Source organism: Electrona antarctica (genome assembly GCF_951216825.1).
Source record: "Electrona antarctica genome assembly, chromosome: 3".
NCBI lineage: Eukaryota > Metazoa > Chordata > Actinopteri > Myctophiformes > Myctophidae > Electrona > Electrona antarctica.
Window position 1 is genome coordinate 62,575,138 of NC_136808.1, and position 23,541 is coordinate 62,598,678.

General features: G+C 47.9%; 1 protein-coding gene across 1 annotated transcript in view; it reads right to left on the minus strand.

Annotated features, from left to right (window-relative positions):
* The window catches only part of LOC306920458 (protein NLRC3-like), a gene marked incomplete at its 3' end in the record, with an annotated part of 67,302 nt that overhangs the window by 20,435 nt on the left and 23,326 nt on the right, over positions 1 to 23,541 (minus strand). The window contains exons 4-7 of the mRNA XM_079497216.1: positions 21,117 to 21,230; positions 15,655 to 15,768; positions 13,366 to 13,479; positions 10,116 to 10,229 (exon numbers count right to left, since the gene is read on the minus strand). Coding sequence (XP_079353342.1) covers positions 10,116 to 10,229; positions 13,366 to 13,479; positions 15,655 to 15,768; positions 21,117 to 21,230 — 456 coding nt within the window. The remainder of the gene's footprint in view (positions 1 to 10,115; positions 10,230 to 13,365; positions 13,480 to 15,654; positions 15,769 to 21,116; positions 21,231 to 23,541) is intronic.

Below are 23,541 nucleotides of genomic sequence, written 5' to 3' on the forward strand. Positions count from 1 at the left end.
AGTGCTCTGGCGGTCATTCGGGACTCATAGAACCATAGTTACATACGTAACTTACGTTCTATTTCGTCCCTGCTGACCGCCAGAGGCGGTGCTTAAGCACTGAATGACCAATACCAACAAGGTCACGAGGAATCCTGATCCCAAGCCATAAGGAGTAGAATCGGAGGACTCTCGTAAGAGGACCACGTCCAGCGGGTGGGGAGTGGCAACACTCACCCAGTGGAACATAGAAAACTCGCTGTGATGCCCATGAGGCAGCGGCAGATATATTCCAGGGGTACTTCCCTCGGGGCAGCCCATGATGTGGGGACGCTCCCGTTAGAGTGGCACCTCACGCCAAATGGTAGGGTACGATTACTCGGCCCATACGCGTGGTTAATGGCATCCACAGTAGTGTGGGGCGGGCGCTGTCTGGAGAGAGCGCCGCCTTTGAAAGGGCCATCGTCACAACGGAACAGCCATTCTGACCGCCGAATGCATGCGGCAGGTCTAACAAGCGGCTCTCAGGGCCCACGTTGGGCGCAATAGTTCCCGCTTGTCAATCCACTCTTCTGGTGGAGGGCAAGACTGTGCTAGCCGTATAGGCTGGTTGAGGTGTGTATGTGACAGCACCCTCAGGAGGAACACTGTGTTCGGCCACAGAGACACTCAGGCCGTCTGAGCTTTGCTTCAGACGCAAGTCACTGACAAACAGGGCGTGCCGCTCACTGACACGCTACGTTGAGGTAATGGCCAGGAAGAATTTCGTCTTCCTTGACACTCTAAACTCCGCCCGTGCCGAGGGCTCAAAGGGAGGCCTGCATAGACCATGCCGCACTAGGGAAGAGCCTGTGCCGGAGTTCTCAGGGCTCGTAGAGGATGCAACCTCAGAGCCCCCATCAGGAAGAGGGACACCAGACTGTGGCTCCCCACCTGTGGCTGTGCGATATTGATTCTAGCATATCGACATGATATTTCGCCTACTTATGCTTTTAGAGTAGGAGATCGGCCCTCGTCTAGGAGGGACTGCGGAACTCCAGAAAGGTAGGCAGAGCAGCGCACTAGGTCTTTGCTCTGACCCTCACGTCAGTTGGAAATAGATTCCATCGGTTATCGTACCGTAGTCTGATGGATGTCATGGCACCCTTGAATTCAGGGTGGCATGCCTGGCTGGTTCCACACAGCTGCTCGGCAGCGGTTCAGGGCTGCCAGCGGCCAAACGCACAGTTGGGGGCGTCGAGCATTTGAATGCCATATCCGACCGCCTCCCAGTTGAGGAGACCTCTGTCGGGGAGACGCCATGGCGTCCTCCGACTGGGTCTGTTCAGCAGAGGAAACCAAGTACTTCTTGGCTGGAGGGGGGCAACCAGAAGTATGGTGTGACCCTCCTAAAGAACTCTCTGAAGCGCTGGTCATATCAGAGGCAGTGGCAAGGCATATACAGTGCCTCTGGCCAGTGCGCATTTAAAAGGATAGTGCCCTGTGGGCGGTGGCCTACTTAGGGCCATGTGTGTGTCAGGAACGATGCAGGTCGTTCTGTTCATACTGGCTATGTGGCATGAAGGCCTGCGGGCTGACAGCCATTCGTGGCGTTCAGGTTCTATGAAACCATCGGACCATTGCGTCCTGGCCCGGAGGGCTGGATGTCTCCGTTAGGGAGAACCGGAGAGGTTAGTGAGTCAGCGACTCTAGGGTGAGGAGGTCCACCTCCGCTCTGCCGAGGTAGCCTCTGATTAGTGTTCACCACCATTGGATGGGGTACCGCTCCCCTCATGGAAGCTTTTGATGGGAGAGAGCCTACCATGTAGTCCCGCTCTCCACTTAGATAACTTGCCCATAGGCTGATCAGGCGTGGGGGGGTGGCTGCCCAAGTCAGAGGGTCCATAGACACCTACGGCAGCCAAGCAACGTGGCCCCGCCCGATGACTTACATGATACACGGTCGAGGTGTTGCCCGAACGTATGAGAATGTGCTTGCCTCTCAGGTACGGCAGGAAGTGCTGTAGAGCAGAGCATGAACTTCATAACCCTGTTGGGTCCCATCAATTCAAGACATGTCGACAACAGTCTGTCTTGCGTCACGAGGAAGTATGTAGATCGGACTTCCCTTGGTGTGACTGAGGATCTACGGCCTCTGTTGCACCCTTGGGCAGGAGGACACATCACTCCTGGTCTGATACTAGGGCTCTCGTCATGTTGCTGATAACGGCCATTTTGACCCCGCCGGATATGGGGGGCTGGCGTCAGAAGGCACTGCACAGCCCGGAAAGTCACAGGCAGGTCCCTGCGTGGGACGCCGAGGAACACACTGGCCTAGTGTGGGCCGGCGGTGATACGCGAGCTCAGAGGACAGTGATTTCATCTCTGTTGGAGCTCGTTGGGAGGCGTGATGTGTCATAGGCCTGCATGCTGCAGCCTGGTCTTCCCCACCTGGATGGTTCGCTCCAGCGATTCTTGCACAGCTGAACCACCTAGTGCTCCTGGCTCCTCAGGGAGACTACGGAGAGTTGGCCTAGGCTCCTCGGTCAGGCTTTACTGTGAAAGCCTGACTTGGCGATGGGCTAGAGCTAGGATGGACATCAGCCGTCCTCTCTCTGAGGACATGACACCAAATGCCTCCAGTGACGGTGAGGGCCGACCCGCGTCTGAAGAAGGCGCTTGGAGGATCCGACTGCCTACTGTGGTATGACTAACAATTAGCGTTCCACGGCTATGCGCATGAAGGTGCGCATGGAGCCATCTCGGCCAGTGGGTCCTCAAGATCATCCTCAACATCCTCAAGATCCCTGGGTTCCATCTCGCCGGGTCCATCCACAGCAAGCAACACGGGGTGGCAACTTTCGTCCGGACTGAAATAAGCTGGTCAGCCAGTAGCCAATCCCCACCAGGCTCTAACATTGAGTGGCTGGTTACTAAAATCCAGGAAACTTCAGTCATCAACGTATACAAGCCCCCACCATCGGAGCTATCCGCGACGTCACTCCCATCAGTAACTGCACCCGCTATCTATGCAGGCGACTTCAACTGTCAGCACACAGACTGGGGGTACAACCACACAACACCTAATGGAGTGGCGCTGAGCGAATGGGCCTCCAACACTGATGCCCTGCTGCTGTACGACCCCAAGGAGCCTCCAACCTTCTTCTCTGCACGCTGGAATACCACCACCAACCCAGACCTGGCCTTCGCCATCTGCCACAGTAACGACACAAAACCAGAGAGACGCGTCCTCGACAGGTTCCCCCGCTCACACCACCGACCTTCCATCATTAAAGTTCCATCACTGGTGGAACCGGTCCCAGGGAAACCTATCAAGCGATGGAACTTCCGAAAGGCCAACAGGGAGTCGTATGCTGAGGAGACGGAAAGAAGGTCAGCCGGCCTGCCAGACCCAGAGACAGCAGACATGGATGCAGCCTATGCAGCCTACTGCCGGGTCCTCCTGTGTGCGGCAAAGAAGACCATCCCACGTGGTTATAACAGGAACTACATCCCAGGTTGGGACGAGGAGTGCAGCCGCCTCCTGAGTGAACACCAGAGAGCCAGCTCCAGAGAAGAGGTGGATGTGACTGCAGCAGCACTGCTCCAGAGGCTTGATGCCACCCGCAAGGCCAGATGGACAGAAGTCGTCGAGTCAATCGACTTCACCCATTCTAGTCGCAAGGCGTGGCTGACCATCAACCAGCTTACAGGCAGAAATACAACAGCCCAAAGATGCCCAGTCACCGCAGATGCCATCGCTTCCCAGCTCCTGAAGAACGGCCGCTTCCCGGATGCAGACAAAGACTTTGCCCGACTGACATCGCGTGAGGTGTCTTGCATCTCAAGAGCGGCCAGTGTAGATTCCAACCTCTCGGGAGAATTTACAGCAGAGGAACTCAGTGAGGCCATGAGCAAGCTTAAGCCGGGCAAATCTCCAGGCCGTGACAACATCCACCCGGAGTTCGTCATCCACCAGAGCACAACAACATCTGGCTGGCTTTGTGCTTTCTTTACAGCATGCTACCGGAGGTTAAAGCTCCCAAAGATTTGGCGCCGCGCCTCTGTGATAGCCCTGCCAAAGCCAAATAAAGATGCGGAAGACCCCAAGTCATACAGGCCCATTTCATTGCTCAGTGTCCCATTTAAGATCTTGGAGAGGATGATCCATGGCCGCATAGAGCCAGTAGTGGACTCACAGCTCCCACGGGAACAAGCTGGTTTCCGTCGTGGAAGGTCAACAGCAGACCAGGTAATACTACTTTCTCAAGACATCGAGAACAGCTTCCAGGACAATGAGAAAGCTGGGGTGGTGTACCTGGACCTGACTGCCGCATACGACACCGTGTGGCACCGGGGACTCCACCTGAAGCTGTTGAGGACAATACCGGACCGGCATATGGTGAAGTTCATCATGGAGACGCTCTCCAACCGCAGCTTCATTCTCCAGACCAGCAGTGGGCAGTGCAGTAGGCTCAGAAGACTGAGGAACGGGGTACCGCAGGGGTCGGTTCTCTCGCCGATGCTGTTCAACATTTACATACACGACCTACCTGATACATCGTCCAGAAAATATGGCTATGCAGACGACCTGGCCATCATGTTGAGTCGACCAACATGGAAGGCGATGGAAGAGGGCCTGAATGAAGACATGGGCACCATGGTAGCATACCTTCAAAGGTGGCGTCTACAGCTTAGCGTTGGAAAGACAGTCGCTGCGGCATACCACCTTAGCACCAGGGAAGCAAGGAGGGAACTTGAGGTGAGTGTCGACGGCAAACGCCTGGAGGTCCAGCAAGCCCCGAAGTACCTTGGCGTGCGTCTGGATCGGACACTGTCCTTCAGCCTACACCTCAATGAACTCAAGGCCAAGGTGACAGCCAGGGTTGCGCTGATCCGCCGCCTCGCTGGAACAACCTGGGGAGCCTCTGCTAAGACGCTGCGTATATCCACCCAAGCCCTGGTCTTCTCAGCAGCGGAATACTGCGCCCCAGTCTGGAGCAGAAGCCCCCATGCAAGAAAGATCGATGTGGCAATCAACAACGCCCTCCGGATCATCACGGGATGCCTGAAGCCCACCCCTGTGTCTCACTTGCCAGTCCTTGCTGGAATAGCTCCGGCCGGCCTCCGACGGGAGGCTGCCACCCTCGTCCTGGCCAGGAAAGCCCAAAAGCAGGACTGGCACATCCTGCATGGCACCACCACAACTCCAGCGCCTCCAAGCAGACTCAGGTCTCGTCACCCCTACAACAGGGCAGCACAGGAGATGCTCAACTCCATCCCTGAGGACATCTCCAGAGATGCATGGCTTGCAGCAGCGTGGAAGCAGGAGTGGGAGTCAGCCGGGCCCTCCCGCATGCACCGGTACATCTGGGAACCAGGAGCTGGTGCCATAGCTGGAGATGACCTACCTCGCCAGCAATGGACCACACTAAACCGCCTAAGAACTGGGGTTGGGCGCTTCAATGCACCAATGCAGAAGTGGGGATTGGCGGACAGTGCGGCATGCGAGTGCGGTGACCCTGAGCAGACCGCCGACCATATCATATACACCTGCCCCTTATACAGACCACCCTCGGAAGCCAGCCTCTTTGACCTGGGACCAGAGATGCGGGCGTGGCTCCACGACACATAGTTGGACCTCTGACGTTACACGAAAGAAGAAGGTCCTGAGCTGAGAAGTGGGAGGCTGGCTCTGATGCCTTGGAGGCACCGTCTTCTGCATCTTCCTCATAGTCATGGAAGTGCATAGCTTAAGCTGTCGGGGAGAGCACATCGTTCTCGAGTCAGCTGTGGCATCGGAGGGGGAGGCACTCGAACCCTCCGAGGTGCCTAGGTGTTATCCGAGGTGAGCATGGACCTCATGTGGGCCAGCTCCGCAGATAGCTGAGCCCTCTCGGATCTGCTGTGGCCGGCGGTCAGACCTTTTCCTCCTGGCACACGGGGCAGGACCAAGGTCGGCTCACGGCTGAAGGGGAGCTTCACACGGGGTACAAAAGTGGGAGCTCTCCATTGTGGTGGCACCGGTTCCTCTGGACGGGCCAGTGCACACCAGTCCCAACTAGCCCAGGGCGCGGACGCTACTGGTTGCTAGGTGTTGGCCATATGCTGAAGGAAGAGAGCGTGTACGCTGCCTGTACCAGCAGAGGCTTTCATTTAGATCGGCATAGTGCACACCAGTCCCAACTAGCCCAGGGCGCGGACGCTACTGGTTGCTAGGTGTTGGCCATATGCTGGAGGGAGTGCGTACGCCGTCTGTACCAGCAGAGGCTTTCGAGGTACAAAAGTGGGAGCTCTCCGTTGTGGTGGCACCGGTTCCTCTGGACCGGCCGGTGCACACCAGTCCCAACTAGCCCAGGGCGCGGACGCTACTGGTTGCTAGGTGTTGGCCATATGCTGGGGGGAGGAGGCGCATACGCTGCCTGTACCAGCAGAGGCTTTAACTTAGATCGGCATATAACTTAATCAAACAACTGAATGCTGCTATACCTGCCGCAGCATGTGAATATGCATTTACGTTTTATGCAAATGCTCATTGTAGCACTTTGAGATTTAACCAGATGTAAAGTGCGTCATAGGAACAGCGCACAAACGCTGCTGTTAGCTAGACTGTGCGACCTGCATGGTCGCGGTGGGGGAGGAGAGCTTGCACGCTACCTGTACCCCCAGCTGAGGCTTACTTATAAATTATGATAATAAAGTAGCCTTCAGTCGAGGCTTGGACGCTGCTATGTAGCAGCTGTAGTGTTTCCTATGCGAACGTTTATCACAGCACTATGACGTTTATCCAAACTCCAAGTGCATTATATTTATGTTTGCTAGTCCAGAAGACACTTCCAATGCGCTAGTCAAGGCACTACTACGCATTCATGCTGGGAGGAGGGAGCACTAACGCTGCCTACACCAGCCAAAAGTTTGGTTAAATAAACCAACACAAACTGGAGAAAAGGCTACAACCAATAGCTCCACCGATAGGGGCCGCCTGCTGAAGGAAGGGAGCGTGTACGCTGCCTGTATCAGCTGCAGCTAATAAACAGAACAAGCTATACACCAATAGCTGTTAATAACTGCTTGAGCTAACAAACGATTAGTAGCAAGTAACATCAAACTAGAGGCCGTATGCTGGAGGAGCGGAGCGCATACGCTGCCTGCCCTGTACCAGCTGGGCCAATAAACAGTAAGGCAAGCTATACACAGATAGCTGTTATAACAAATAGTATAATAAGCGCTTGGGCTACAACTACGGGTAGCAGCGCCAGTTAGAGACCCAATGCTGGGGACCAGCTGGGCTACTAACAACAAGACAAGCTATAGCCTACACGAATAGCTGTTCATAAACACCTTTAGCTTTATGCTACTGGTAGCAGCTGTGAGCTACGCTGGCAGCAGCGCCAGATGCCCTGTGATGGGGACCAGCTGGGCTAATAGGCCCCAAAGGTACCCAGGGGCACCTGTGGGGAAAGAACAAAGTGTACCCACTGTATACGCAAAAAACTGTTAATAGAGCTTTGAGCTCCAGACATACTGGTAGCAGCATCAGTATCGAGGCCCACTGCTGGGGGCCAGCTGGGTTAATAACCAGACAAGCTATGTACACCAATAGCTGTTAATACTCTTGAGCTACAAACTACTGGTAGCCACATCAATACCCTGGGAGGACGCAGGTAGCTGCTCCTGTACCGGGCTAATAATAACAAGTTGTTATTGTTATTATTAACAACAACAACAACAAGAAGACAAGCTATACGCGAAAGCAGTTAAGCTTGAGCGCTGCCAATATTATCGGTATATGGCTTTGGCCAGCAAGGCTTGCCAAACAGAAAATGACAGTTAGCCTTAACTAACTTAACTTATATCATAAGTTATATGCTGACTGCTGAGAGAATGGAGCGCCAGCGCTTGCCATCAACAGCAGGGGCTAACCAAAGCTTGCAAAGTAGCGTGTTTATCAAACGAAGGTAATATGACAGTGTTCTTTCTTATCCTTCGGCAAATCTTATAGTCGCATATAATAAGCGCTAGCGTTCACAGTCGAGCAAACCTCGTATGCGGAGCAGGGAGGTGGCGCGAACGCAGACTCTACTCACAAGAGGTTATGCCATGATGCAATATATCATATAATTTGAACGTCTGTTAGCGTTCACCGTCAAACAAACCTCGTATGCGGAGCAGGGAGGTGGCGCAAACGCAGCCTTTACTCACAAGAGGTTATGCCATGATGCAATATATCATATAATTTGAACGTCTGTTTAGCGGGGATAGCACCGCTTTAGACGATAACGTACCTTTTGTCCAGGGAGGTTTTGTTCGCCTTCATTACCGGCGAGAGAGATTGGACGCTACCGCGTCCCCGCGAATCCAAATAAACTCCACTCATAGAGGAGTAAAACAAAATCCATAGTCGCAGTTCCTGGAGGGCGAACAGCCGCTACTCCGACCGATGCGGTCACGGAACTACCAGCGACTCGGCAGGCACCATAGGCTACATATTGCATTGCATAGCAACACATCGCAGCTCGGTGCAAACTTGGTTCTCACACGGCGAGCGAGAAGAAATTAGGGACTGAGCCCCTGTAGACCGACGGAAGATATAGACTACTCCGGGTCATCATGGGGTCAAAATTGACATTGTTGGTATAAAATACTCGACGGCGCATGCGCGAAGGGACGTATTCAGTGCTTAAGCAGGGACGAAATAGAACTACAGGGGAAGCTAGCTTGCCTTCCCGATGCAGACCACACCGTATCTCATACAATATTCAAGAACTATGCAGTTGATGAGGATATAGTCACCTTTACAGTCAAAGCCAGATTACAGGTCCTTCCAACCAGACTCAATCTCTCTCTGTGGTACCCTAACACGTTTCCTCCTCATTGTCTGCACCATGACCACACTCCACTTACAGAAACACTGTCACATATTCTTAATGGCTGCTATGTATATAAGGGAATGTACATTGCTAGGCACGACAGAATTGGTGACCTATTAGCTAAGGACATAAGTTCATATGTTTCATCATCTGCCAAAATGTATAAGCACTCACGTGTTTCACCTGCCATATGTTTATGCACAATAATGAAAATGATGCCTTTTCAGATGTCACAGCTAATACACCAGATATTGTTGTTGTTGATGAGGACAGTAGAGAAGTGACCATTTTGGAAGTGGCATGTACATTTGACCACAGCCTGGAAGAGGCATTCCTTACCAAGGTGCTTAAGTACCAGCGTCTTAAGGATGCTATTATACAGCTTGGCTACAAATGTAAACAACTTGTGTTCATATTTGGAAGCCTCAGTAATGTCCATAAATCAGTCGTGAGGGGCCTGCAGATGGCAGGCATGCCCAATAAGCCGAGAGCTGATCAGGCATCGGCAAAATTCTGTTCAGTGTCTGCAATAATTGGCAGTCGACCATATATGGAGAAGGAGATGTTAAGTGTGTGCGTGTGTGCGTGTGTGTGAGTGAGAGAGAGAGAGTGAGGGAGAGTGAGAGTGAGGGAGAGTGAGGGAGATGTCTTGTGTTTATAGTGAACTAAAGACGGTTGCGTCCTCAGTCTTTTTATAGTGAACTAAAGACGGTTGCGTCCTCAGTGTTTTTATAGTGAACTAAAGACGGTTGTGTTTATATTTTATGAGCTACGTCCTGTCAAGAAATTCCTTGCAGATTATTATATTTCTAAGTGTCAGAGTTTGGAAGCGCTCTTATCAGTAAAGCAACCTCCTGCTGCCTCCTGCATTATGTGCAAATTCTAAACAGGTGGTACGCAGGGCTGTTGAGTGATAGTCAACGAGCACTTCCAAACTCCAGCACTTAGAAAGATAGAACGAGGATAAGCTTTCCGTACAGCTGCGATGTTGGTGATTTTGATGTTGTTTAATATAATTAGAGAGGACATTTCTGTTTGGATGAATGGGCTGTCTATGGGAAGTTGCACCTAGGTAGCACCTTGCTGGCAAGATGGCAGCCGTGTGCATATCATCAACAGAAAGCTCCTGTTGTACAAGTAAAGGGATTTAGTGTTGTGTATTGTATATTTTAATGTATTGTACCTTTTTAAAGTTTGTATTCATGGGTTTTCTATTATTGTTTGGACCCAATGTTTTATACATTTGTGTTAATAAAGTAACTATAACTGTGTGTTTTACATTCTCACCTCTTTCTGGAAGACTGGTGTCCATCTTTGAAGTTAATAAATCTACCCTTGGACTTGTCACTCTTCATGGAGACACAGCTGGGTACAGGAGACTCTGCTCTCTGATGATCAACCCTGACAGGAACATAAGGAACCGTTTAATGTTTAGAATGTTCACTGGAGGATTTTACACTTCTCTGAAATAAAAAGGATAAAAACGGCCATAGCCGTCATCACAAATGTGATGAGTTCAGCACATTTGGGCAAGTGGCTATGGCCGAATTTAGTCCAAGGAGGGTTTTTGTGCAAAACTAATGCTTGGAATGGGTTCAGAATCATGAAAACCCCCTTGTTTGACCCCTAGTTTGGCCATAGACCCCCTAGTTTGGCCATAGCCACTTGCCCAAATGTGCCAAAATATGCTGACTTCATCACATTTGTGATGACGGCTATGGCCGTTTTTAGCCCAAGGAGTGTTTTTTGTGCAAAACTAATGCTTGAAATGGGTTCAGAATCATGAAAACCCCTTAGTTTGACATGTCACGTCACATGCTACTTAAAGTATAGTGAAATTTAGAACATTTTGCCTTATATTGGTTGTTGATGGTACCCCAATTTTCAGCAGCTGTCAACAATTCCCCTTAGGGTGGTTGAATATAAACCAATGTGGGATATGTTAGTAGACACCTTTACAAACACATTGGTGACTATAGATATGTTAGTAGACACCTTTACAAACACATTGGTGACTATAGATATGTTAGTAGACACCTTTACACACACATTGGTGACTATAGATATGTTAGTAGACACCTTTACACACACATTGGTGACTATAGATGTTAGTAGACACCTTTACAAACACATTGGTGACTATAGATATGTTAGTAGACACCTTTACAAACACATTGGTGACTATAGATATGTTAGTAGACACCTTTACAAACACATTGGTGACTATAGATATGTTAGTAGACACCTTTACAAACACATTGGTGACTATAGACATGTTAGTAGACACCTTTACACACACATTGGTGACTATAGATATGTTGGTAGACACCTTTACAAACACATTGGTGACTATAGACATGTTAGTAGACACCTTTACACACACATTGGTGACTATAGATATGTTAGTAGACACCTTTACAAACACATTGGTGACTATAGATATGTTAGTAGACACCTTTACAAACACATTGGTGACTATAGATATGTTAGTAGACACCTTTACAAACACATTGGTGACTATAGATATGTTAGTAGACACCTTTACAAACACATTGGTGACTATAGATATGTTAGTAGACACCTTTATAAACACATTGGTGACTATAGATATGTTAGTAGACACCTTTACAAACACATTGGTGACTATAGATATGTTAGTAGACACCTTTACAAACACATTGGTGACTATAGATATGTTAGTAGACACCTTTACAAACACATTGGTGACTATAGATATGTTAGTAGACACCTTTACAAACACATTGGTGACTATATGTTAGTAGACACCTTTACAAACACATTGGTGACTATAGATATGTTAGTAGACACCTTTACAAACACTTCCGCGAAGAAGATTCTTGGTAAGAAATGTATTCCCAGAGTTGAGGTAGTAGGCTATGTTTCCATACCAGGAGGGGGGGGGGGGACAGTCTATATACTGTAGGTAAAGCATGATTTGGCCTGTTATTTGATGTCTATGTGTGAACGTGCCTGGAAAGTGTTTCTTACAATGTGAGTTAGATATAAAACGTTATTATGAGCTGTTTAATCATGTTCCTAACATTAGGTTGGTTTCAGGTCAATGCAACATGACAACAGAGACAGTAGAGGTCAGGAGGTTTCAGGTCATCATGACAACAGAGACAGTAGAAGTCAGGAGGTTTCAGGGCAATGCAACATGACAACAGAGACAGTAGAGGTCAGGTGGTTTCAGGTCAATGCAACATGACAACAGAGACAGTAGAGGTCAGGAGGTTTCAGGTCAACATGACAACAGAGACAGTAGAGGTCAGGTGGTTTCAGGTCAACATGACAACAGAGACAGTAGAGGTCAGGAGGTTTCAGGTCAACATGACAACAGAGACAGTAGAGGTCAGGTGGTTTCAGGTCAACATGACAACAGAGACAGTAGAGGTCAGGAGGTTTCAGGTCATCATGACAACAGAGACAGTAGAGGTCAGGAGGTTTCAGGGCAATGCAACATGACAACAGAGACAGTAGAGGTCAGGAGGTTTCAGGTCAACATGACAACAGAGACAGTAGAGGTCAGGTGGTTTCAGGTCAACATGACAACAGAGACAGTAGAGGTCAGGAGGTTTCAGGTCAACATGACAACAGAGACAGTAGAGGTCAGGTGGTTTCAGGTCAACATGACAACAGAGACAGTAGAGGTCAGGAGGTTTCAGGTCATCATGACAACAGAGACAGTAGAGGTCAGGAGGTTTCAGGGCAATGCAACATGACAACAGAGACAGTAGAGGTCAGGAGGTTTCAGGTCAACATGACAACAGAGACAGTAGAGGTCAGGTGGTTTCAGGTCAACATGACAACAGAGACAGTAGAGGTCAGGTGGTTTCAGGTCAATGCAATATGACAACAGAGACAGTAGAGGTCAGGAGGTTTCAGGTCAATGCAACATGACAACAGAGACAGTAGAGGTCAGGAGGTTTCAGGTCAATGCAACATGACAACAGAGACAGTAGAGGTCAGGAGGTTTCAGGTCAATGCAACATGACAACAGAGACAGTAGAGGTCAGGAGGTTTCAGGTCAACATGACAACAGAGACAGTAGAGGTCAGGAGGTTTCAGGTCAACATGACAACAGAGACAGTAGAGGTCAGGAGGTTTCAGGTCAATGCAACATGACAACAGAGACAGTAGAGGTCAGGAGGTTTCAGGTCAATGCAACATGACAACAGAGACAGTAGAGGTCAGGTGGTTTCAGGTCAATGCAACATGACAACAGAGACAGTAGAGGTCAGGTGGTTTCAGGTCAACATGACAACAGAGACAGTAGAGGTCAGGAGGTTTCAGGTCAACATGACAACAGAGACAGTAGAGGTCAGGAGGTTTCAGGTCAACATGACAACAGAGACAGTAGAGGTCAGGTGGTTTCAGGTCAACATGACAACAGAGACAGTAGAGGTCAGGTGGTTTCAGGTCAATGCAACATGACAACAGAGACAGTAGGTCAGGAGGTTTTACTGCTGGTAAATCTGTCTGTAAATACACAAAATGTGCATGTTTACATTCTGACCTCTGATCAGTAGACTGGTGTCCATCTTTGAAGTTAATGTATCCTCCCTTGGACTGGTCACTCTTCATGGAGACACAGCTGGGTACAGGAGACTCTGCTCTCTGATGATCAACCCTGACAGGAACATAAGGAACCGTTTAATGTTTAGAATGTTCACTGGAGGATTTTACACTTCTCTGAAATAAAAAGGCTAAAAATGGCCATAGCCGTCATCACAAAGTAGACACCTTTACAAACACTTCGGCGAAGAAAGTTCTTGGCAAGAAATGTATTCCCAGATTTGATGTAGGTTTGTAGTAGGCTATGTTTCCATACAAGGGGGGGGCAGTCTATATACTGTAGGTAAAGCATGATTTGGCCTGTTATTTGATGTCTATGTGTGAACGTGCCTGGAAAGTGTTTCTTACAATGTGAGTTAGATATAAAACTTTATTATGAGCTGTTTAAACATGTTCCGTATCAAAGTCCAACAACATTAGGTTGGTTTCAGGTCAATGCAACATGACAACAGAGAGAGTAGAGGTCAGGAGGTTTCAGGTCAACATGACAACAGAGACAGTAGAGGTCAGGTGGTTTCAGGTCAACATGACAACAGAGACAGTAGAGGTCAGGAGGTTTCAGGTCAATGCAACATGACAACAGAGACAGTAGAGGTCAGGTGGTTTCAGGTCAACATGACAACAGAGACAGTAGAGGTCAGGAGGTTTCAGGTCAACATGACAACAGAGACAGTAGAGTCAGGAGGTTTCAGGTCAACATGACAACAGAGACAGTAGAGGTCAGGAGGTTTCAGGTCAACATGACAACAGAGACAGTAGAGGTCAGGTGGTTTCAGGTCAACATGACAACAGAGACAGTAGAGGTCAGTTGGTTTCAGGTCAACATGACAACAGAGACAGTAGAGGTCAGGTGGTTTCAGGTCAACATGACAACAGAGACAGTAGAGGTCAGGAGGTTTCAGGTCAATGCAACATGACAACAGAGACAGTAGAGGTCAGGTGGTTTCAGGTCAACATGACAACAGAGACAGTAGAGGTCAGGAGGTTTCAGGTCAATGCAACATGACAACAGAGACAGTAGAGGTCAGGTGGTTTCAGGTCAATGCAACATGACAACAGAGACAGTAGAGGTCAGGAGGTTTCAGGTCAACATGACAACAGAGACAGTAGAGGTCAGGTGGTTTCAGGTCAACATGACAACAGAGACAGTAGAGGTCAGGAGGTTTCAGGTCAACATGACAACAGAGACAGTAGAGGTCAGGTGGTTTCAGGTCAACATGACAACAGAGACAGTAGAGGTCAGGAGGTTTCAGGTCATCATGACAACAGAGACAGTAGAGGTCAGGAGGTTTCAGGGCAATGCAACATGACAACAGAGACAGTAGAGGTCAGGAGGTTTCAGGTCATCATGACAACAGAGACAGTAGAGGTCAGGAGGTTTCAGGTCATCATGACAACAGAGACAGTAGAGGTCAGGAGGTTTCAGGTCAACATGACAACAGAGACAGTAGAGGTCAGGAGGTTTCAGGTCAACATGACAACAGAGACAGTAGAGGTCAGGTGGTTTCAGGTCAACATGACAACAGAGACAGTAGAGGTCAGGTGGTTTCAGGTCAATGCAATATGACAACAGAGACAGTAGAGGTCAGGAGGTTTCAGGTCAATGCAACATTACAACAGAGACAGTAGAGGTCAGGAGGTTTCAGGTCAATGCAACATGACAACAGAGACAGTAGAGGTCAGGAGGTTTCAGGTCAATGCAACATGACAACAGAGACAGTAGAGGTCAGGAGGTTTCAGGTCAACATGACAACAGAGACAGTAGAGGTCAGGAGGTTTCAGGTCAACATGACAACAGAGACAGTAGAGGTCAGGAGGTTTCAGGTCAATGCAACATGACAACAGAGACAGTAGAGGTCAGGAGGTTTCAGGTCAATGCAACATGACAACAGAGACAGTAGAGGTCAGGTGGTTTCAGGTCAATGCAACATGACAACAGAGACAGTAGAGGTCAGGTGGTTTCAGGTCAACATGACAACAGAGACAGTAGAGGTCAGGAGGTTTCAGGTCAACATGACAACAGAGACAGTAGAGGTCAGGAGGTTTCAGGTCAACATGACAACAGAGACAGTAGAGGTCAGGTGGTTTCAGGTCAACATGACAACAGAGACAGTAGAGGTCAGGTGGTTTCAGGTCAATGCAACATGACAACAGAGACAGTAGGTCAGGAGGTTTTACTGCTGGTAAATCTGTCTGTAAATACACAAAATGTGCATGTTTACATTCTGACCTCTGATCAGTAGACTGGTGTCCATCTTTGAAGTTAATGTATCCTCCCTTGGACTGGTCACTCTTCATGGAGACACAGCTGGGTACAGGAGACTCTGCTCTCTGATGATCAACCCTGACAGGAACATAAGGAACCGTTTAATGTTTAGAATGTTCACTGGAGGATTTTACACTTCTCTGAAATAAAAAGGCTAAAAATGGCCATAGCCGTCATCACAAAGTAGACACCTTTACAAACACTTGTAAAGAAAGTTCTTGGCAAGAAATGTATTCCCAGATTTGATGTAGGTTTGTAGTAGGCTATGTTTCCATACAAGGGGGGGGCAGTCTATATACTGTAGGTAAAGCATGATTTGGCCTGTTATTTGATGTCTATGTGTGAACGTGCCTGGAAAGTGTTTCTTACAATGTGAGTTAGATATAAAACTTTATTATGAGCTGTTTAAACATGTTCCGTATCAAAGTCCAACAACATTAGGTTGGTTTCAGGTCAATGCAACATGACAACAGAGAGAGTAGAGGTCAGGAGGTTTCAGGTCAACATGACAACAGAGACAGTAGAGGTCAGGTGGTTTCAGGTCAACATGACAACAGAGACAGTAGAGGTCAGGAGGTTTCAGGTCAATGCAACATGACAACAGAGACAGTAGAGGTCAGGTGGTTTCAGGTCAACATGACAACAGAGACAGTAGAGGTCAGGAGGTTTCAGGTCAACATGACAACAGAGACAGTAGAGGTCAGGAGGTTTCAGGTCAACATGACAACAGAGACAGTAGAGGTCAGGAGGTTTCAGGTCAACATGACAACAGAGACAGTAGAGGTCAGGTGGTTTCAGGTCAACATGACAACAGAGACAGTAGAGGTCAGTTGGTTTCAGGTCAACATGACAACAGAGACAGTAGAGGTCAGGTGGTTTCAGGTCAACATGACAACAGAGACAGTAGAGGTCAGGAGGTTTCAGGTCAATGCAACATGACAACAGAGAAAGTAGAGGTCAGGAGGTTTCAGGTCAACATGACAACAGAGACAGTAGAGGTCAGGAGGTTTCAGGTCAATGCAACATGACAACAGAGACAGTAGAGGTCAGGAGGTTTCAGGTCAACATGACAACAGAGACAGTAGAGGTCAGGTGGTTTCAGGTCAACATGACAACAGAGACAGTAGAGGTCAGGAGGTTTCAGGTCAATGCAACATGACAACAGAGACAGTAGAGGTCAGGAGGTTTCAGGTCAACATGACAACAGAGACAGTAGAGGTCAGGTGGTTTCAGGTCAACATGACAACAGAGACAGTAGAGGTCAGGAGGTTTCAGGTCAACATGACAACAGAGACAGTAGAGGTCAGGTGGTTTCAGGTCAACATGACAACAGAGACAGTAGAGGTCAGGAGGTTTCAAGTCAACATGACGACAGAGACAGTAGAGGTCAGGTGGTTTCAGGTCAATGCAACATGACAACAGAGACAGTAGAGGTCAGGTGGTTTCAGGTCAACATGACAACAGAGACAGTAGAGGTCAGGAGGTTTCAGGTCAACATGACAACAGAGACAGTAGAGGTCAGGAGGGTTCAGGTCAATGCAACATGACAACAGAGACAGTAGAGGTCAGGAGGTTTCAGGTCAACATGACAACAGAGAAAGTAGAGGTCAGGTGGTTTCAGGTCAACATGACAACAGAGACAGTAGAGGTCAGGAGGTTTCAGGTCAATGCAACATGACAACAGAGAAAGTAGAGGTCAGGAGGTTTCAGGTCAACATGACAACAGAGACAGTAGAGGTCAGGAGGTTTCAGGTCAACATGACAACAGAGACAGTAGAGGTCAGGAGGTTTCAGGTCAATGCAACATGACAACAGAGACAGTAGAGGTCAGGAGGTTTCAGGTCAACATGACAACAGAGACAGTAGAGGTCAGGTGGTTTCAGGTCAACATGACAACAGAGACAGTAGAGGTCAGGAGGTTTCAGGTCAACATGACAACAGAGACAGTAGAGGGCAGGTGGTTTCAGGTCAACATGACAACAGAGACAGTAGAGGTCAGGAGGTTTCAGGTCAACATGACGACAGAGACAGTAGAGGTCAGGTGGTTTCAGGTCAATGCAACATGACAACAGAGACAGTAGAGGTCAGGTGGTTTCAGGTCAACATGACAACAGAGACAGTAGAGGTCAGGAGGTTTCAGGTCAACATGACAACAGAGACAGTAGAGGTCAGGAGGTTTCAGGTCAATGCAACATGACAACAGAGACAGTAGAGGTCAAGAGGTTTCAGGTCAACATGACAACAGAGACAGTAGAGGTCAGGTGGTTTCAGGTCAACATGACAACAGAGACAGTAGAGGTCAGGAGGTTTCAGGTCAACATGACAACAGAGACAGTAGAGGTCAGTTGGTTTCAGGTCAATGCAACATGACAACAGAGAGAGTAGAGGTCAGGAGGTTTCAGGTCAACATGACAACAGAGACAGTAGAGGTCAGGTGGTTTCAGGTCAACATGACAACAGAGACAGTAGAGGTCAGGAGGTTTCAGGTCAATGCAACATGACAACAGAGACAGTAGAGGTCAGGAGGTTTCAGGTCAACATGACAACAGAGACAGTAGAGGTCAGGAGGTTTCAGGTCAACATGACAACAGAGACAGTAGAGGTCAGGAGGTTTCAGGTCAATGCAACATGACAACAGAGACAGTAGAGGTCAAGAGGTTTCAGGTCAACATGACAACAGAGACAGTAGAGGTCAGGTGGTTTCAGGTTTACAAACACTTCGGCGAAGAAAGTTCTTGGCAAGAAATGTATTCCCAGATTTGATGTAGGTTTGTAGTAGGCTATGTTTCCATACAAGGGGGGGGCAGTCTATATACTGTAGGTAAAGCATGATTTGGCCTGTTATTTGATGTCTATGTGTGAACGTGCCTGGAAAGTGTTTCTTACAATGTGAGTTAGATATAAAACTTTATTATGAGCTGTTTAAACATGTTCCGTATCAAAGTCCAACAACATTAGGTTGGTTTCAGGTCAATGCAACATGACAACAGAGAGAGTAGAGGTCAGGAGGTTTCAGGTCAACATGACAACAGAGACAGTAGAGGTCAGGAGGTTTCAGGTCAACATGACAACAGAGACAGTAGAGGTAAGGTGGTTTCAGGTCAACATGACAACAGAGACAGTAGAGGTCAGGAGGTTTCAAGTCAACATGACGACAGAGACAGTAGAGGTCAGGTGGTTTCAGGTCAATGCAACATGACAACAGAGACAGTAGAGGTCAGGTGGTTTCAGGTCAACATGACAACAGAGACAGTAGAGGTCAGGAGGTTTCAGGTCAACATGACAACAGAGACAGTAGAGGTCAGGAGGGTTCAGGTCAATGCAACATGACAACAGAGACAGTAGAGGTCAGGAGTTTTCAGGTCAACATGACAACAGAGAAAGTAGAGGTCAGGTGGTTTCAGGTCAACATGACAACAGAGACAGTAGAGGTCAGGAGGTTTCAGGTCAATGCAACATGACAACAGAGAAAGTAGAGGTCAGGAGGTTTCAGGTCAACATGACAACAGAGACAGTAGAGGTCAGGAGGTTTCAGGTCAACATGACAACAGAGACAGTAGAGGTCAGGAGGTTTCAGGTCAATGCAACATGACAACAGAGACAGTAGAGGTCAGGAGGTTTCAGGTCAACATGACAACAGAGACAGTAGAGGTCAGGAGGTTTCAGGTCAATGCAACATGACAACAGAGACAGTAGAGGTCAGGAGGTTTCAGGTCAACATGACAACAGAGACAGTAGAGGTCAGGTGGTTTCAGGTCAACATGACAACAGAGACAGTAGAGGTCAGGAGGTTTCAGGTCAACATGACAACAGAGACAGTAGAGGTCAGGTGGTTTCAGGTCAACATGACAACAGAGACAGTAGAGGTCAGGAGGTTTCAAGTCAACATGACGACAGAGACAGTAGAGGTCAGGTGGTTTCAGGTCAATGCAACATGACAACAGAGACAGTAGAGGTCAGGTGGTTTCAGGTCAACATGACAACAGAGACAGTAGAGGTCAGGAGGTTTCAGGTCAACATGACAACAGAGACAGTAGAGGTCAGGAGGGTTCAGGTCAATGCAACATGACAACAGAGACAGTAGAGGTCAGGAGGTTTCAGGTCAACATGACAACAGAGAAAGTAGAGGTCAGGTGGTTTCAGGTCAACATGACAACAGAGACAGTATAGGTCAGGAGGTTTCAGGTCAATGCAACATGACAACAGAGAAAGTAGAGGTCAGGAGGTTTCAGGTCAACATGACAACAGAGACAGTAGAGGTCAGGAGGTTTCAGGTCAACATGACAACAGAGACAGTAGAGGTCAGGAGGTTTCAGGTCAATGCAACATGACAACAGAGACAGTAGAGGTCAGGAGGTTTCAGGTCAACATGACAACAGAGACAGTAGAGGTCAGGAGGTTTCAGGTCAACATGACAACAGAGACAGTAGAGGTCAGGTGGTTTCAGGTCAACATGACAACAGAGACAGTAGAGGTCAGGAGGTTTCAGGTCAACATGACGACAGAGACAGTAGAGGTCAGGTGGTTTCAGGTCAATGCAACATGACAACAGAGACAGTAGAGGTCAGGTGGTTTCAGGTCAACATGACAACAGAGACAGTAGAGGTCAGGAGGTTTCAGGTCAACATGACAACAGAGACAGTAGAGGTCAGGAGGTTTCAGGTCAATGCAACATGACAACAGAGACAGTAGAGGTCAGGAGGTTTCAGGTCAACATGACAACAGAGACAGTAGAGGTCAGGAGGTTTCAGGTCAATGCAACATGACAACAGAGACAGTAGAGGTCAGGTGGTTTCAGGTCAATGCAACATGACAACAGAGACAGTAGAGGTCAGGAGGTTTCAGGTCAACATGACAACAGAGACAGTAGAGGTCAGGAGGTTTCAGGTCAATGCAACATGACAACAGAGACAGTAGAGGTCAGGAGGTTTCAGGTCAACATGACAACAGAGACAGTAGAGGTCAGGAGGTTTCAGGTCAATGCAACATGACAACAGAGACAGTAGAGGTCAGGAGGTTTCAGGTCAATGCAACATGACAACAGAGACAGTAGAGGTCAAGAGGTTTCAGGTCAACATGACAACAGAGACAGTAGAGGTCAGGTGGTTTCAGGTCAACATGACAACAGAGACAGTAGAGGTCAGGAGGTTTCAGGTCAACATGACAACAGAGACAGTAGAGGTCAGGTGGTTTCAGGTCAATGCAACATGACAACAGAGACAGTAGAGGTCAGGAGGTTTCAGGTCAACATGACAACAGAGACAGTAGAGGTCAGGAGGTTTCAGGTCAACATGACAACAGAGACAGTAGAGGTCAGGAGGTTTCAGGTCAATGCAACATGACAACAGAGACAGTAGAGGTCAGGAGGTTTTACTGCTGGTAAATCGGTCTGTAAATACACAAAATGTCCATGTTTACATGCTGACCTCTGATCAGTAGACTGGTGTCCATCTTTGAAGTTAATGTATCCTCCCTTGGACTGGTCACTCTTCATGGAGACACAGCTGGGTACAGGAGACTCTGCTCTCTGATGATCAACCCTGAAACCATGACAACCATCATAAACATTACATTTATACATCACCATGACAACCATCATAAACATTACATTTATACATCACCATGACAACCAACCAATTATCCACATTTCACAAGAGAAATGACATCATTATGTATATGTACCGTCCCTTGTAAATAATGAAGTGCTTCTTACAATGTGAGTTAGATATTAAACTTTATGATTCTATGAGCTGTAAAAACATGTTCCGTATCAAAGTCTAACAACATCAGGCTGGTTTCAGGTCAATGACACATGATGACAGAGGTGGTTTTACTGGCTCTAAATCTATCCGTATTGTTGGAGGAGGAGGAGGAGTGCTGGGAAATGTCCTACGTTTTAGCACACACACACACACACACACACACACACACACACACACACACACACACACACACACACACACACACACACACACACACACACACACACACACACACACACACACACACACACACACACACACACACCACACACACACACACACACACACACACAACACACACACACACACACACACACAGAATGAGGGATAATGGGGGGGGGGGGTGTGCTGGCTCACTTGATAAACATGTTAAACATGTCAGTGATGACACGACTGTCAGGGAACTTGCTAGATCTTCTCTGGTTCTAGATATGAAACGGCGTAAAGTGCCGTCCTGGCAGCAGAGGGCCAGCCTAGTTTCTTGGGCCCTTTTTGAAACTAGCTAACTTGGTTTGAGCATAGATATATAAATAATAGAGACGGCACTGGGATTCCCCTCCCATCCAGTGCTGCCTCTATGATTTATATATGTATGCTCAAACCAAGTGGAAGTGTCTAGGGTGAGTGGCAAGGAGCTAGTTTCAAAAAGGGGGTTGGGGTTCAGAAGAAAGCCCAACCTTAAAATGGACTCGCATGCTACTGGGTTTGGGGTGTGGTCAGATTGGCCTGACCTCAATGACCTCTGTGTGAGAACTGGAGTATCTCTGTGCTGGGTTCGACCTGACTCTGAATCTGTAGCAGTTTCTGAGGACATTATTACCAACTGTTTGATCTCAGTAAGGAGTACTGTATACTGTAATTGATACAGAACACCATATATCACCGGTCAATGCGCGGAGGTACCTTGTAAACGACAACAACACTGGACTGGTTTAAAACTACAGAGGAAGCTAGCTTGCCTTCCCGATGCAGACCACACCGTATCTCATACAATATTCAAGAACTATGCAGTTGATGAGGATATATAGTCACCTTTACAGTCAAAGCCAGATTACAGGTCCTTCCAACCAGACTCAATCTCTCTCTGTGGTACCCTAACACGTTTCCTCCTCATTGTCTGCACCATGACCACACTCCACTTACAGAAACACTGTCACATATTCTTAATGGCTGCTATGTATATAAGGGAATGTACATTGCTAGGCACGACAGAATTGTTGACATAGGCTAAGGACATAAGTTCATATGTTTCATCATCTGCCAAAATGTATAAACTCACGTGTTTCACCTGCCATGTTCATGCACAATAATGAAAATGATGCCTTTTCAGATGTCACAGCTAATACACCAGATAGTTGTTGTTGATGAGGACAGTAGAGAAGTGACCATTTTGGAAGTGGCATGTACATTTGACCACAGTGACCACAGTGACCATACTGTAATCAATTAATTGTTAAATTTATTGGCTGTCCAACATCAATAAAGCGGTAGGCGGTCCAAGTACTTTTCATTTTCTTTTTTTAAAGATTTGTTGTTTTCGGCTTTTCTGCCTCCATTGAAGTGAAGAATGAGAGGAAAGAGAGAGAGAGAGAGAGAGAGAGAGAGAGAGAGAGAGAGAGAGAGAGAGAGAGAGAGAGAGAGAGAGAGAGAGAGAGAGAGAGAGAGAGACGCAGCAAAGGTGGTCATGAACGGGACTCGAACAAGCGCCGCCCTGTCAGGCCAGAGCCTATATGTGGCATGATGTGCCTGGACCGCTAGGCCAGCGGGCGCCCCACGGTCAAAGTACTATAATTGCAGTCAATGGAATGAAGTTGGCAACTTGGCATCTTTTAGGGAACTGTGTTGCTTTCTGACAGATGATTAAAGTACAGTGTACTTTGTCCTTTTGATAATATGCTTTTATATTGTTTGTGCAGTAGGCCTAATCTGTCAGACAGTAACACAGTTCCATAACAGATAATCTATATTAATCTGTATCTGTCAGATAACAACACAGATAATCTATATATTAATCTGTCAGATAACAACACAGATAATCGTCCAACTTCAATCCATCGACTGCAATAAAAGTCTTGCTTCACTGCTGTCC